Genomic DNA, 17363 nt, shown 5'->3' with positions numbered 1-17363 from the left:
CTTGTGAATGTTGACCGGTTTAAAGGTCTTACTCACGTCGGCTACGGAGAGCGTGATCACACAGTCAACCGGAACAGCTGATACTCTCCTGTATGCCTGTGTTGCTTGCCTCGACGCGAGCATAGAAGTGATTTAGCTCGTCTGGTAGGCTCGTGTCACTGGGCAGCTCGCGGCTGTGCTTCCCTTTGTAGTCTGTAATAGCTTGCAAGCCCTGCCACATCCGACAAGCGTCGGAGCCGGTGTAGTATGATTCAATCTTAGCCCTGTATTGACGCTTTGCCTGTTTGATGGTTCGTCGCAGGGCATAGCGGGATTTCTTGTAAGCTTCCGGGTTAGAGTCCCGCACCTTGAAAGCGGCAGCTCTACCCTTTAGCTCAGTGCGAATGTTGCCTGTAATCCATGGCTTCTGGTCGGGGTATGTAAACACAGTCACTGTGGGGACGACGTCCTCAATGCACTTATTGATAAAGCCAGTGACTGATGTGGTGTACTCCTCAGTGTCATCGGAAGAATCCCGGAACACGTTCCAGTCTGTGATAGCTAAACAGTCCTGTAGTTTAGCATCTGCTTCATCTGACCATTTTTTTAATAAACCGAGTCACTGGTGCTTCCTGGCTAAATTTTTGCTTGTAAGCACGAATCAGGAGGATAGAGTTGTGGTCGAATTTACCAAATGGAGGGCGATGGAGAGCTCTGTACCCATCTCTGTGTGTGGAGTACAGGTGATCTAGAATTGTTTTTCTCCCTCTGATTGCACATTTAACATGTTGATAGAGATTTAGTCGAACTGATTTAAGTTTCCCTGCATTAAAGTCTCTGGGCACTAGGAGCACCGCCTCTGGGTGAGTGGTTTCCGGTTTGCTTATTTCCTTATACAGCTGGCTGAGTGAGGTCTTAGTGCCGGCATCTGTCTGTGGTGGTAAATAAACAGCCACGAAAAGTATAGCTGACAACTCTCTAGGCAAGTAGTGTGGCCTGCAATTTATCATAATATACTCTGCTTCAGGCGAGCAAAATCTAGAGACTTCCTTAGATTTCGTGCACCAGCTGTTTACAAATATGCACAGACCACCCCCCCTCTTACCGGCGTGTTCTGTTCTATCCTGCCGGTTCAGCATGTATCCCGCTAGCTGATTATCCATGTCTTCATTCAGCCACGTTTCTGTGAAACATAGGATATTACAGTTTTTGACGTCCCGTTGGTAGGATATTCATGATCATACCTCGTCTAGTTTATTGTCCAATGATTGCGCGCTGGCGAGTAATATTGACGTTAACGGCAGCTTTCCTAGTTGCCTTCTGCGGGTCCGGACGAGGTATCCGGCTCTTCTTCCTCTGCATCACTTCCTTTTGCAAATAATTGGGATGTCTTTCCTGTGGGGTGTTTGGAGAATATCGTGTGAGTCCTGCTTGCTGCTGTTGTTGTTGAAAAAATCTTTGTCTAATCTGAGGTGAGTGATTGTTGTCCTGATATCTAGAAGCTGTTTTCTGCTGTAAGATACAGTTGCAGAAACATTATGTACAAAATCATTTACAAATATTGCGGGGGAAAAACACAATAGCACAATTGGTTAGGAGACCGTAAAACGGAGGCCATCTCCTCCGGCGCCATTATTGTCCATGGTAGCTTCATGTTGCTAATGTTTAGTATACTCAATGTGTTTAGTATACTCAGTGCATTATCTAAATTGCAGCCAAGAATCCGCCATAGAAATAGGTAGAATATAAGCTCCGGTAATATGGATGGCCTAACTATTGAACGGTTTGGAGTGTGCGTTGAAGTAATGGAAGGGTTCGATACTGCTACCAAAAGAGTCACCAAACCTGAAAACTTTGCCGTTGTATAGTTTCGGTATCCATGGCCGAGCAGCCATACACACGCCTAAGATCACCATGCGCAATGCCAAGTGTCGGCTGGAGTGGTGTAAAGCTTGCCACCGTTGGACTCTAGAGCAGTGGAAACACTTTCTCTGGAGTGATGAATCATGCTTCCCCATCTGGCAGTCTGACGAACAAATCTGGTTTTGGCGGATATCAGGAGAACGCTAACTGCCTCAATGCATAGTGCCAACTGTAAAGTCTGGTGAAGGAGGAATAATGGTCTGGGGCTGTTTTTCATGGTTTTGGCTAGGCCCTTTAGTTCCATCGAAGGGAAATACTAACGCTACAGTATACAATTACATTTTAGATGATTCTGTGCTTCCAACTTTGTGACAGCAGTTTGAGGAAGGCCCTTTCCTGTTTCAGCATGGCAATGCCCCCATGGCAAAGCGAGGTCCAAACAGAAATGTTTTTTGAGATTGGTGTGGAAGAACTTGACTGGCCTGCAAAGAGCCCTGACTTAAACTCAATCGAACACCTTTTGGATGAATTGGAACGATTCTGTGAGCCAGGCCTAATCACCCAACATCAGTGCCCAACCTTTGACTATTGGATGTTCTTATAGGCACTTTAGTATTGCCAGTGTAACAGTATAGCTTCCGTCCCCCTCCTCGCTCCTACCTGGGCTTGAACCAGGAACATATTGACAACAGCCAACCTCGAAGCAGCGTTACCCATGCAGAGCAAGGGGAACAACCACTCCAAGTCTCAGAGCGAGTGACGTTTGAAACGCTATTAGCGCGCACCCCGCTAACTAGCTAGCCATTTCACATCGGTTACACCAGCCTAATCTCGGGAGTTGATAGGCTTGAAGTCATAAACAGCAGCTGGCAAACGTTGCTTGAATGAAAGCTTTTTGTGGGTATGGAACATTTCTGTGATCTTTTTATTTCAGCTCATGAAACATGGGACCAACACTTTACATGTTACGTTGTATATTTTGATTCCAACGGTTTCCCCAATTTAACAAGGCCAAGATGTTTTTTCCCGTATCATGCAGCCCTGCATGGCACAGTGTGTAAATGATGAGAAAAGTGCAGGAAATGCAGAAATGAATTAAAATGCTGAAAATCATTATTGTTTGCAGTTGGATTGAACAATTAAAAAAACATCAGAATAGAGAGAGCCTCATTTTTAAATCACTTGTATGTGTTGTCACCCTAAGGTCATAAAGTACCATAAAAAATATTTCAAACTTGTATTATTCAAAGACAAATACTGTCATACCGTCCAACAATGTCACATGTGGGGATATGATATTTTGGCCGTATCACCCAGCCCTACTGCCGCTGGTGATCTTGGTCAGTCATATGACTGGATCTATCAAATTAGTGATGGCTTGGGGTTCTTCAGTTCTTGTACTGATCTGATCATAGATTGTATTAGGTATGCTGGTTAGGCTACATCAATAGATCTGTGAATTGGTCTGTTCTTTCATTACCTGGATCCCTAATCCCATTTTGTGATTCACCATTGCATAAAATAGAAACATTTAAACGGTTGTATTACATACATTATGCATAATATTATTGTTTTCATTAGTTTTGGAACTGTTAAAATGTTAAATGTTGGACTGGAACGTTGCCACCATGTGCTTAATAACAATAGTGTTTCCGTGCACTTTTTCCCCCCTTTTTTTTTACGCTCACGCTAGCTTTACACACACACACACACACGCGCGCACACACTCTCCAAGCTTTGTGTTCTCTCTTAATGGGGCTCCTGGGTGTGTTGGTCCCATGTGTTATTTTGCTCTCAGCTAACCCCTAAGAAGCCACTCTGCTTGCCAAATGGGAGTCTATTCAATTTTCTCAGGTCGTTGCTGTAGCTACCATTCCTCAAAGTCCATGTCCTCACAGGCACACAGAGGTATGTGTGTTTGTGTGTGTCAAATTTCACTGTGTGTTTGTGTGTGTCTGTGCCTCTCGCATGGTGACAGCACTCCATGGCTGAGGCTCTCTTCCCTTTCTCTCTCTCTCGTCTCTGACTTCCGCTGGTTTTGGATGTTGTTTACCAACCACACAGGACCGTACTAGGAGCAGCATAGAGAATTTGAATGGCATAATGGATTGGCAACGGCTCTGTCCCCATTATTACTGTCTACAGCTGTAGCCTCAGACAATCTGTCTGATGGGTTGCTGGTCTCTCATTAGTCTGTCAAGTGTTCTTCCCACGTCCTTTAAGGAGTCAGTTATCTGAATCTGTCAGTTAGGTTGTGTTGCTCTTGTTGGTTTAAGTGACAATTTTGTTCATGGCAGTCTAGGCTTCGGATGTGTGTATTGTAGTTGTACCTGTCGTGTCCGAAGGAAAGCGATCAGTTGGACCTTAGACTGTGTTGATCAAATGACAGTTTGGACCTTATATTTGTGTCCCATTTAGGTAAAGGATGGTTAGGCCTATTTGTTCTCATGACTGTTTGTTACGGGGCAACACCCTGTCAGTTGTTTGCTGTAGAGCTCAATCTCTCTGTAAATGCCATGTCTGTAGATCTCTCTGTTTCACTCTCTTTATGTATTGAGCTATCTTTTGTTTGAGCACCTCCATAGTACTTTGTCCTCACCTATGAGTATTGTTTTTGGTTATGGTGTTTGTTTGTTTGCTGGTGGGAAAAGGGGGAACCAAGACAAGTCGCCCATGGGCATACACTACCCATAGGTAAACTTAGTTAAATACACTAGTTAGAACTGGGCGGACCACCCACTGTATTTTTGGTTAGTTAGTTAGCTGTTGTTGAAATAGGCTAGTCTAGCTTAGGGGTGTTTTTGAATACTTATTATTTCTTTCCTTGGGTCCAGCTCAGCCCCTTTTCCAATAAACCCTGAGTTTGACGGTAGATTTCAGTTGTCGTGGTTATTTCGTTCACACTTTTACTTTGTCACTATTAGAATTTGTATGAGTTATGTTACGGGTCTCATTACCATCCCCCCTAGACTGTCGGGCCAAAAGGGATTCGTAACACTGTTAATAAGAGATTTGGGCTGCCAACTGTATGAAATGTTCAATCAGTAAGATGGCCAAACGCATGTAGAGTAACAACAGTTGAGTTGTGTGTAAGTTACCTTAAGAAACCCCTACCTTAAGAAAACTCCTCCCCTGTTGACCCAGTCTCTAGCTACCAGACTGACTGTAGCGTTATCCTCTGGGTCATACTGTGCTCTTTTTCATTGCACTAAATAGACTTGTGATTGAGCGAGTAGTTAGTGTGTGATAACATATTGTTTACCTATGGTGCCATGTCTCTAACACTTACGTAATCCTTAATGAGAGGTCGATGGAGTGAGTGTGACGTGACCTGAGAGATGGTAACAGCCAACCAGATGGCTCACACGGGGAACGGGGGGAGAGAGCAAGGTCTCATATGTTCAGATATGAGTAGGTCTCTACTGTTGTCTGTTCCTGATGCCTCTGTCTGCTGATGGACTTAGAGTTACGCCAACAGCCTAGGGAACTTTCAAAGGCCAAGGATGGGGTCAGCAGTGGGAGGTCATAGTTGCTCCTCAAGGGTAGCCTAGTGGTTGGACTAGGAACCGGAAGGTTGCAAGTTCAAACCCCCGAGCTGACAAGGTACAAATCTGTCATTCTGCCCCTGAACAGGCAGTTAACCCACTGTTCCTAGGCCGTCATTGAAAATAAGAATTTGTTCTTAACTGACTTGCCTAGTAAAATAAAGGTAAAATAAAATAAATAAAAATAATTATTGGTCAATGTCTGCTTTCTTAAGCTATAGGCCTACTTCAACTCTCCTCACCCCTTAGTTCTAGCATAGATAGGCAAAACCATAATCATTGACACATGATGAATGCATTAAAGTGTCATAAAAGTTGCCTAAACACTTTCTTGTGTGAGGTGACTAGTGTTGAAGAAACGTCTACTTTTTCGATCCTAGAATATGAAAAACGGTTTGGTACTATAATTAAAATAAAAAATAAAAACTTTTGGTACTTCTGTCAAATATCTGGCATCGTCTACTGATTGAGAGTACTGTTCCTACTCGCCTTAGTCATTGCCAGCTCTAGCCTGTCCTGAGGAACCACTGCACTCACTGGGAGTATGGGCTGTATGCTACACAGAAGTTAACACACTTAAATAATGCACATACAATTTTTTATAACTGTCCATTACAGGCTACAAGTCTTCACATTGCAAGAAGATACCAATAGCTTCCAGCTTTGTGGGCTAACTTTCCGTGCTAACTTACAGCTGAAGCTAACATCAATTCACTACCCGAGTACCGTGTTTGTCATAATATGCAAGCCATAACGCAAAATATTGCTAATTTCAAATCTGATTGTCCCAAAAAACATTAGTCATTCACTTTGTCTCCCCTGCCTCACGTCTCTCCCAGTCAAGATCATCTTTGCTCAAGCCTTGAATGGTCTCTGTGTGTGAATGACATATTGGGTCTTAAAGAGACAGCGCACACTTTTATAAAAGAAGAGATTGCTTCATCTATGCAAATGTTGTGGATCAGTGGTGACTCGGCTAATTAATCCTCCAGATAATTTACTGATTAATTACTGGAATAATTAATTGATCTGATTTTGTTTGATTCATTTGGTTATCCTATCCAAATCTGAGGCACCATTTTTAAGGTTTCAATATAGAGAAACTCTTGACTGAACTCTCACTAGTTCTCATTAACTGTTATAATGTTAGTAACATCAACAATATACAGGGCATGCAGAAAGTATTAAGACCCCTTGACTTGTTCCACATTGTTACCTTGTTAGCCTTATTTTAAAATGGATTCAATAAAATGTTTTCCTTATCAATCTACACACAATATCCCATAATGACAAAGCAAAAGCAGCTTTTTAGAAATGTTTGCAAATGTCAAAAAAAAATAAACATACCTTATTTACATAAGTATTCAGACCCTTTGCTATGGGATTTGAAATTGAGCTCAGGTGCATCCTGTTTCCATTGGTCATCCATGAGATGTTTCTACAACTTGATTGGAGTCCACATGTGATAAATTCAATTGATTGGACATGATTTGGAAAGGTACACTCCTGTCTATATAAGGTCCCACAGTTGACAGTGCATGACAGAGCAAAAACCAAGCCTTGAGGTTGAAAGAATTTTCCATGGAGCTCCAAGACAGGATTGTGACGAGGCACAGATCTGAGGAAGGGTACCAATACATTTCCGCAGCATTGAAGGTCCCCAAGAACACAGTGGCCTCCATTCTTAAATGGAAGACGTTTGGAACCACCAATGCTCTTGCTAGAGCTGGCCTCCCGGCCAAACTGAGCAATCAGGGGAGAAGGGCCTTGGTCAGGAACCATACCTACTGTGAAGCATGGTGGGGGCAGCATCATGCTGTGGGGCTGTTTTTCAACGGCATGCGCTGGGAGACTAGTCAGTATTGAGGGAAAGATGAACAGAGCAAAGTACAGAGAGATCCTTGATGAAAACCTGCCCCAGACTAACTTTTCTCTTTTTGTCCTTAGTCTTTACTTACCCAGTACCAGTAACGCCTCAAACACATTCGCTGGTGAACTTTGGACTGTACCACGATCGCTAAGCGAGGAGGAGACCTGTTGGTGAGTAAGCCCTATGTATTCAGTTCCACACAGAGGATTGGTCACATCTAAAAATAGCTTTATTATGGAGTATTGTGAGTAGATAAGTGGGAAAACAAACAATTGAATCAATTTTAGAATAAGGCTGTAACCTAACAAAATGTGGAAAAAGTCAAGGGATCTGAATACTTTCCAAGGTAGCCTATACTGGTAGGAATCCACATACCGGTATGGATTTTATAATACCGTCTGTGTCGATACGATGCTAAATAAAGGAAGTTCTACAAATTGTACTACTTCACTGTCAGTTTTGTCCTAGTTTGTTTATGTATAAAACAAATCCGATTGGAAAAAGCCCATTTTAAAGCCACTTAGAATGTATGTGTTGCCATCCTAGGGTCATGCACTACTCATGAAAAATAATTTAGAACTTTTATTATTCAAAAACATAAAATACTGTCAGATACCACTATACAGTCAACAGTGAAAAACATTGATATATTTGGGCTATAGCGCCCAGTCCTGAGGGGGTGTGTGTGTGTGTGTGTGTGTATTTTATTAACTTTTAATATGGAGCTTAGATGTGACCAATCCTCTGCAGAACTGAATACATAGGGCTTATGCACCAACCGGTCTCCTCGCTTATCGATCGTGGTACAGTCCAAAGTTCACCAGTGAGTTTGTTTGAGGCGTTCCTGGTACTGGGTATGTAAAGACTAAGGACACAAATAGAGAAGTCAGTCAGTCAGTCACCCTCCCTAGTCGTCCTACACCCAGAAAAACCTAGACCACAGGCTAGGTCTGAATAGGGAGACTAACAGACAGCAGAACAGCAGGTAAGGCTAACGCACACAGAGAGAAAGTTCAGGATTAGATTAACACCAGACCGACCGACAGACTGACACAGCAAATGGCAGCCATTTTGCTCCTGTGTTTGGTTATGTAATTTGAGCACTGTTTGTTTGGGCTCAGTGGACCATACAGGCTCACTGGGTCCACTCCAAACCAGAAACCACAGCTACTAGACTAGAGGGACGAGGAGCAAGGAGAAGAGTTCATATAGTCTACTGGTAGATGAGTGTGTTGTGAAATTAATACGAGTTTCATGGACAGATTGCCTAGTTGTATTGTTTCTGTTGATGTGTGATCGTTAATGGTGGTCTGTCTGGGTCATATTCATTCGACACAAAATGGACTGAAACAGGGAGGGACTACCTGGACTTGTCTAATAAGAACTGCTCGTTTTTGTTTTCCGTTGCAAAACATTACACTACAGTGTGCATTAATGAAGACAACCCTGACCTGATTGTCTTTGTCCAGCAGGTTTGCTGTGAGCTGCTGCCTGTCCTGACGTGGAGGAGGAGGCATTTGAAGTGCCAGTGACCAGTGAGGCTCACTAGAGGGACCATGCTTTAGATACTCACCTCTCTCTCCGCTAGCACCTGGAGGTCTGACTTTGACCCTGTACAATGAACAACGATGACGAGTTCTACGATGCAGTCACAGGTGGGTGTCCCTGTCCGAACGGGGGGCGGGCCTAGATAATAGAATTACTTAAAGGAACTTCAAATGTTACCACATAGTTGTAGGAGAATAGAAGACACACACAGATACAGAGCATTGACAGTGACTTAACAGTTATTTATCATCACTCTTGTCATGGTCACGTTCAGCAGGTTCAAAATGGGAGTTTTTAAAACAGGAAGGGCTACCAGGAAATGTTAATTTTTCTTTTTCGCTAAATTCTCAAATACATTGTCTCCTGTTTATACCTCCTGAAATGACCTTGTTGTGGTCTTGACATTTAATGGCTCTTGCCATTTTGGACTGTTGCGCTTGACACACTGTTATGGGCAGGACTCAGGAGTTAGAGATGTGTCTTTTGTACTTTAGCTCACACAGTGGCCCAGTGCCACACAGTATACTGTAATCTTAGCAGTCGAACTGATAGCTTCAATAATGCAGCGAAGCACCGCCGCAACGCATGATATTTTACAGCCAAGGCTCCAGCAGACGCAAACTCCTTTGTCGGCTACTTTTGTCCGTGCGCGTGTGCGATTGGCTGGGGAACAACGCGTGTGCGATTGGCTGGGGAACAACGCGTGTGCGATTGGCTGGGGAACAACGCGTGTGCGATTGGCTGGGGAACAACGCGTGTGCGATTGGCTGGGGAACAACGCGTGTGCGATTGGCTGGGGAACAACGCGTGTGCGATTGGCTGGGGAACAACGCGTTTGTGCTGGTGGCTCCTTGGCTCTGTGGAGAAACAAACTTGCGGAGGTGTGCGTGCATGTGTGTGCGAGGGGATGAAAGGATGGACAAAGCCTGCTGAACGTGGGGTGAACTGCAGATCACACAGTGTCATCAAGTTATTGTTTATGTCTATCAGATATTCTTATGAATCCCAGATCAGATTTCTTTGGGTGTTCCGGGTTGATCTAGCTAATTATTTATTAGTTAATTATTTATAACAAATAAATGCTTAGCTCAGAGTCGGTGTATGTTGTGTCAATTTGCATCACGTCATAGTGCATTAGTTCTGTGGCTCCCTCCCATGTAGTCATTTCTTTCACCTGTAGCCTAATTGTAAGACTGTCAAATGTCAGACTGTTTACTTACTTGTTATTATACAGCGAATTCAGAAAGTATTCAGACCCTTCACTTTTTCCACATTTGATTACGTTCCAGCCTTATTCTAAAATGGATTAAATACATTTTTTTCCTCAAATCTACACACAATAACCCATAATGAAAAATGTATAAAAAACAAAACATATACCTTATTTACATAAGTATTCAGACCCTTTGCCATGCGACTCGAAATTGAGCTAGGGACATCCTGTTTCCATTGATAATCCTTGATGTTTCTACAACTTGATTGGAGTTCACCTGTGGTAAATTCAATTGATTGGACATGATTTGAAAAGGCACACACCTGTCTATGTAAGGTCCCACAGTTGACAGCGTGTCAGAGCAAAAACCAAGCCTTGAGGTTGAAAGAATTGTCTGTGGAGCTCTGAAACAGGATTGAGTCGAGGCACAGATCTGGGGAAGGGTACCAAAACATATCTGCAGCATTGAAGGTCCCTAAGAACACAGTGGCCTCTTAGAGCTGGCCGCCCGGCCAAACCGAGCCATTGGGGGAGAATGGCCTTGGCCAGGGAGGTGACCAAGAACCCGACTCTTCCACGGGGATGAGACAGCCATCTCTGCAGCACTCCACCAATCAGGCCTCTATGGTAGCGTGGCCAGACAGAAGCCACTCCTCAGCAAAAGGCACATGACAGCACACTTGGAGTTTGCCAAAAGGCACCTAAAGGACTCTCAGACCATGAGAAACAGGATTCTCTGGTCTGATGAAACCAAGATTGAACTCGTTGGCCTGAATGCCAAGCGTCACGTTTGGAGGAAACCTGGCACCATCTCTACGGTGAAGCATGGTGGCAGCATCATGCTGTGTGGATGTTTTTCAGCGGCAGGGACTGGGAGACTAGTCCGGATCGAAGGAAAGCTGAACGGAGAAAAGTACAGAGAGATCATTGATCAAACCTGCTCCAAAGCGCTCAGGACCTCGGACTGGGGCGAAGGTTCACTTTCCAACGGGACATCAATCCTAAGCATACAGCCAAGACAACGCATATAAATGAACGGAACAAGGACTTAAAAAGAACTGTTGGCTCAAGATGGAGGGAAAGTTGGAGCATAACTAATGAAATTACAGTTAACAAAAATGTACGCTTAATACTGTAACTAATGTATAATAAATTCTATACAACTGTCAAAATTCACATTCTACAACACAATGGCATTCTTGTGTTAAGTGTAAAACTAACAATGATTCAATAATCCATGCTTTCCGGGAATGCTGTATAGTGATGACTGCTTTGCACACTCTTGGCATTCTCTCAACCAGCTTCATGAGGTAGTCACCTGGAATGCATTTCAATTAACAGGTGTGCCTTGTTAAAAGTTCATTTGTGGAATTTCTTTCTTTTAATGCGTTTGAGCCAATCAGTTGTGTTGTGACAAGGTAGGGTTGGTATACAGAAGATCTATTTGGTAATAGACAGTCCATATTATGGCAAGAACAACTCAAATAAGCAAAGAGAAACGACAGTCCATTACTTTAAGGCATGAAGGTCAGTCATTCTGGAACATTTTCAAGAACTTTGAAAGTGTCTTCAAGTGCAGTCGCAAAAACCCTCAAGCGCTATTATGAAACTGGCTCTCATGAGGACCGCTATGGGAAAGGAAGACCCAGAGTTGCCTCTGCCGCAGAGGATAAGGTCATTAGAGTTACCAGTCTCAGAAATTGCAGCCCATTAATTGTTAATACAATGGAAAAATCAAATAATGAATTTTATTTTTAATAGCATGGTGACCGATAATAAAAAGAAAATGGTACAACGTAAGGCCATGTGGCAAACAATAATGCAGGAACTAGAGTTGGAGGTGTGAGCCATGCGTGTCTGGGCAGAGGAGATGTAGTTTGGGTTTGTGTGCGTCTGTAGTTGTTGTTGTGTGTGTATTTTTGGTGTGAAGAAAATAAAATATAATTTTAAAAAAGGTAGATTATATAATTCTATATGAGGTAACCTTGTCAGGCTAGGTGAGTTATGTAATGTAAAGACCCATTTCCCTAAAACTGTTAAAGAATTGTTTGACCAAATACAATACTATTTCTCTGTAAAAAAAAAATTAACAAGACTTTCAGCATGCTTATAGAGAGGCACTCAACATGTACTGCACTGAAACTAATGATTGGTTGAAAGAAATTGATACAAAGATTGTGGGAGCTCGACTGATAGATTTCAGTGCAGCTTTTTGATATTATTGACCGTAACCTGTTGAAAAAACGTATGTTATGGCTTTGCAACCGCCAACATATCGTGAATTCGGAGCTATTGTATTTATCCAATAGAACACCAGAGAGGTTTCCTTTGTATCATCTTTTCTAATGTTTAACATGTAAAGGTGGTGTACCGCAGAGCAGCTCTGCGGTACACTATGTTTACCAATAACCTGCCAGTGGCATTAAACAAAGCCTGTGTGTCCATGTATGCTCATTATTCAACCCTATGTGTCAGCAACCACAGCTAGTGAAATCACTGCAACCCTAAACAGAGTTGCAGTCCGTTTTAGAATGGGTGGCCAGTAATTGACCGGTCCTGAACATCTCTAAAACGAAGAGCATTCTAGACCTGAGCGTAATATGGTAATGAATGGTGTGGCTGTTAATTGACCGGTCCTGAACATCTCTAAAACGAAGAGCATTCTAGACCTGAGCGTAATATGGTAATGAATGGTGTGGCTGTTAATTGACCGGTCCTGAACATCTCTAAAACGAAGAGCATTCTAGACCTGAGCGTAATATGGTAATGAATGGTGTGGCTGTTAATTGACCGGTCCTGAACATCTCTAAAACGAAGAGCATTCTAGACCTGAGCGTAATATGGTAATGAATGGTGTGGCTGTTAATTGACCGGTCCTGAACATCTCTAAAACGAAGAGCATTCTAGACCTGAGCGTAATATGGTAATGAATGGTGTGGCTGTTAATTGACCGGTCCTGAACATCTCTAAAACGAAGAGCATTCTAGACCTGAGCGTAATATGGTAATGAATGGTGTGGCTGTTAATTGACCGGTCCTGAACATCTCTAAAACGAAGAGCATTCTAGACCTGAGCGTAATATGGTGTGGATGTTAAGCAAGTTGAGGAAACTGAGTCATTTAGTTTACCATCTAAGGCAACACCATCATGGTCAATACATGTTGGTTCAATGGTTGTAAAGATGGGTAGAGGTCTGTCCGGTGATAAAGAGATGCTCTGCTTTTTTGACACCACACTCCATAAAGCAAGTCCTGCAGGCTCTAGTTTTATCTTGATTATTGTCCAATCATATGGGAAACTGCTGCCACGAAGGATCTAGTTAAGCTGCACCGGCCCCAGAACAGAGCAGAATATTGTGCTATTCATCAGTGATATCAATACTAGTCTCTCTTGGCTAAGCATTGATGAAAGACTGAATGCATCACTTCTTGTTTTTATAAGAAACATTGTTTAAAAAAAAAATCCTAATTGTTTGCAGAGTCAACTTACACACAGCACTGACACGCACTTACCCCACCAGACATGCCACCAGGGGTCTTTTCACAGTCACCAGGTCCAGAACAAATGCAAGGAAACATACAGTATTATACAGAGCCATGATTGAATGGAACTCCCTTCCATCTTATATTGAGCAAGTGAACAGAAAACCTGGTTTCAATAAACAAATAAAACAACACTTATGTGCTCGAGCATTGCAAAATAAATGTACACGCGTTATTCAATCATTTAATCCAAACTGCTTGCACGTCTCAACAAGCTTCTGTGTAGCCAGGCGCTAAAATAGAACTTGGTTCTATTTTTGATGCTTGACGCACTGCAAGTCCCGCCTCTCCCATTCCTTATTGTTTTTTAGGAGCATATACCCATGTGGGTGAGAAAGACGAACTGGGGTCCACACTTCAATCCAGTTGGTGGTGGTAATGCACCTTAATAAAGTTGGTTGCCAACTGCCATATAAAGTCAGAAGAAGAAATGACTAGAAACTGACAAGGTTTCCCCTTTTATCTGTGGAATAATTGTCGGAGTAGAGAACATACGATTTTGTGTAACTCAAAATGGGTCCAAATTCTACAAAGATCCAGAAAAAAATGAGATTTCAGGTAAAATAATAACCCAATATTTAGCTAGCAACTAGCTGGGCATTAATGTTTCATGTGTTTCGACCTGTCCCTAAATGAATCTAGTTGGTTCAGTTTGTTTTGATATTTCAACCTGTGTGTCCTGATCGCGTCTGGTGTGGATGTACAAAACCAACATGCGCGCTCGTGCCCGGTCTAGTCAACATGTCACTATAAAGTGTTTGTTTTTTTAGCTCTCCTATCCTTGCCATTGAGGAACTGAAGCAAACACACTCATCGTTTTTTGTTTGGAACACAGCCCTCCGTCCCCACCGTCATACAATTACTGTTGTTTACGCAGTCCAAAAACGTTTATAAATGTATAAATCGCAATCTGGGTCAGGTGGGTGTAATTTGAAAGCTTATTCTATTGCCAACATAGCTAGCTATGTTATAAAATATGATCTTAGTGTTCTGCTTTCAAACTGCACTTCAGACAAAATGTATTTCATGTGCGCATAGAATGGAGTCGTGTTCCATGGCATATTTTTGTCACAATACTAGAAACATCTTATTCTATCCAGGACTACCCAGGTTAGGCATGCCATCCTTGAAACTGGATAAAACATAGCGATCATAAATGTTGATACTGTAAATGACATGAGTCTTCAAATCTAGAAATGTGAAGTGCACATTTGGGACTAATGAGTGATTTGATTGTGTAACATCGACGCTGTATTTATTATAATCCCCAATGTGTCATCTTTCAGAACACATAGTCTCCTTTCAATTTACAGCATTTCCCTCCGATAACACATTTACAAAAGTTGCCCAATTAGCGGGAGGGATGCGGTCATCTCGTGTGCTCAAGTTTAGAATGGCTGTCAGTCAAAACCCATACAGCGCTGTGAAGTGGATAACCTGAGCTCTGACATGTATAGCATGTTACTGTATATCCACTGCGTTCAAATTTAGGCATTTATCAATTACAAAATCTGCCATTTTCAACCTGTATACGGGATGACGGGCTGTGAGTGGAGAGGCTATCAAACATGTAATCAGATGGTTATTGTCTACAACATCACTATGTCATCAGAGGGTGATTACCTAAGGGCTAGTAAGGCAAGGTCAAAGATCACAAATAGAGCTAGATAAAGCTACATGAATAATATACTTGTTGGACATAGCCATCAGTCTTGCGTGTTTTCACAGTAATCAATCACTGTTAAGTTTGTCAATGTCCCGACATCCATGTTAGCTATCCTGCTACAGATGCACGTGCATCACTCAACATGACTGATGGTAAACAGAAAATGGCTCTATAGCCTTTCCCTAATTTGTGTGCGTTTGTCTGTGTTAGGCCTGGACTCTGATGAGTCGTATGAAGGCACGTCGGAGGCCAGTTTTAAAGATGCCGTGGTGTATGATGGCACCCAGAGGAACAATGGTTCCTTGCCACAGGAGAACGGAATCAGGAAACACCGGTACGCTAAGATTCCTGTTGTGTCCTCCTCTCCAGGTCTTCTCTTTCTCTCCATCCATCTCTTTCTTTTCGATCTCTATCGTAATCTGTCTCTTTCTGACTCTGTGTTGCTCTCCCTCTACTGCCCCCTCCCTCCCTCCCTCTCTTTCTCTCACATTCTTAATAGCTTTAACCCTGCTAGAAGACTGGCCAGTCCACATGCTCCATTTATCTCTAACCCAGTCAGCCAGCCAGTCAGTATATAATAACATCCAACAGGTCAGCCTACAATCACATACTTTAGTAGTGATAGTCATCATGGTGATACTCACCTTCTCTGATTCTCTACAAGACACTAATATGTTGTCTTTGTGTTTTGTCTGTCTTATCCTTAAATCTTTCAGGACAACACTACCCGCCCCAATGTTTTCCAGAAACAACTTCAGTGTGTGGGGCATTCTAAAGAAATGCATTGGACTGGTAAGTGCTACAGACCATATCTAAAGAATCACACATCTATTTATAGACCATGACATTCTCTAGGTTTCTACGCAAAAGAATTTGACATTCTAATCTTGCTTATTTTCTCTGTGTGTGTGCGTGCGCGTGTGTAGGAGCTGTCCAAGATCACCATGCCCATTGTGTTCAACGAGCCCCTGAGCTTCCTCCAGCGGATCACTGAGTACATGGAGCACACATACCTCATCAACAAAGCCTGCTCGCTGTCTGACTCCATAGAGCGCATGCAGGTGAGAGCATACACATACCCTCATCAACAAAGCCTGCTCGCTGTCTGACTCCATAGAGCGCATGCAGGTGAGAGCATACACATACCTCATCAACAAAGCCTGCTCGCTGTCTGACTCCATAGAGCGCATGCAGGTGAGAGCATACACATACCTCATCAACAAAGCCTGCTCGCTGTCTGACTCCATAGAGCGCATGCAGGTGAGAGCATACACACACCGTAACAACAAAGCCTGCTTGCTGTCTGACTCCATAGAGCGCATGCAGGTGAGAGCATACACACACCGTAACAACAAAGCCTGCTCGCTGTCTGACTCCATAGAGCGCATGCAGGTGAGAGCATACACACACCGTAACAACAAAGCCTGCTTGCTGTCTGACTCCATAGAGCGCATGCAGGTGAGAGCATACACACACCGTAACAACAAAGCCTGCTCGCTGTCTGACTCCATAGAGCGCATGCAGGTGAGAGCATACACACACCGTAACAACAAAGCCTGCTCGCTGTCTGACTCCATAGAGCGCATGCAGGTGAGAGCATACACACACCGTAACAACAAAGGAAGCTTCCGATAACCCAGTTGGATGACTAAACAGTAAGAGACAGTGAATCCTCCCCTCGTGTCTTCCCAGGCGGTAGCTGCTTTTGCCGTGTCGGCCGTAGCGTCACAGTGGGACAGAACTGGAAAGCCCTTCAACCCTCTGCTAGGAGAGACCTACGAGCTGACACGGTGAGGGGACAGGACTACAACACTTCCATACCTAGTTGCATAGAGAGGTGTTGTAAAAAGCTGTGGAGCTCTGGACTGTTCCTCCCTGTCTCTGACTAGACTGCACACTGTATTGGTCTTCAAGAAGTTTGCGGTCACTTAGAAATGTCCTTGTTTTTGAAAGAAAAGCACTTTTTTGTGTCGTCCATTTAAAATAACACCAAATTGATCCGAAATACAGTGTAGACATTGTTAATGTTGTAAATAACTATTGTAGCTGGAAAATGCAGCTTTTTAATGGAATATCTACATTTATCGCCAACCATCACTCCTGTGTTCCAATGTCATGTTGTGTTAGCTAATCCAAG

General features: G+C 43.0%; 1 protein-coding gene across 3 annotated transcripts in view; it reads left to right on the top strand.

Moving 5' to 3' along the window:
• Positions 1-17363, top strand: part of LOC115102192 (oxysterol-binding protein-related protein 2-like) — a 35948-nt gene that overhangs the window by 4460 nt on the left and 14125 nt on the right. The window contains exons 2-6 of one of the 3 annotated variants that reach the window (XM_029621838.2): positions 8730-8912; positions 15437-15560; positions 15943-16018; positions 16153-16287; positions 16919-17016. In XM_029621838.2, coding sequence (XP_029477698.2) covers positions 8876-8912; positions 15437-15560; positions 15943-16018; positions 16153-16287; positions 16919-17016 — 470 coding nt within the window. In that variant the 5' untranslated portion in view covers positions 8730-8875. Of the gene's footprint in view, positions 1-8729; positions 8913-15436; positions 15561-15942; positions 16019-16152; positions 16817-16918; positions 17017-17363 lie in introns of those variants that run through there. The other 2 variants (XM_029621837.2, XM_065005359.1) reach the window with 2 other exon arrangements.

Source organism: Oncorhynchus nerka, linkage group LG20 (genome assembly GCF_034236695.1).
Source record: "Oncorhynchus nerka isolate Pitt River linkage group LG20, Oner_Uvic_2.0, whole genome shotgun sequence".
NCBI lineage: Eukaryota > Metazoa > Chordata > Actinopteri > Salmoniformes > Salmonidae > Oncorhynchus > Oncorhynchus nerka.
This window is presented reverse-complemented; position numbering and strand designations above follow the sequence as displayed.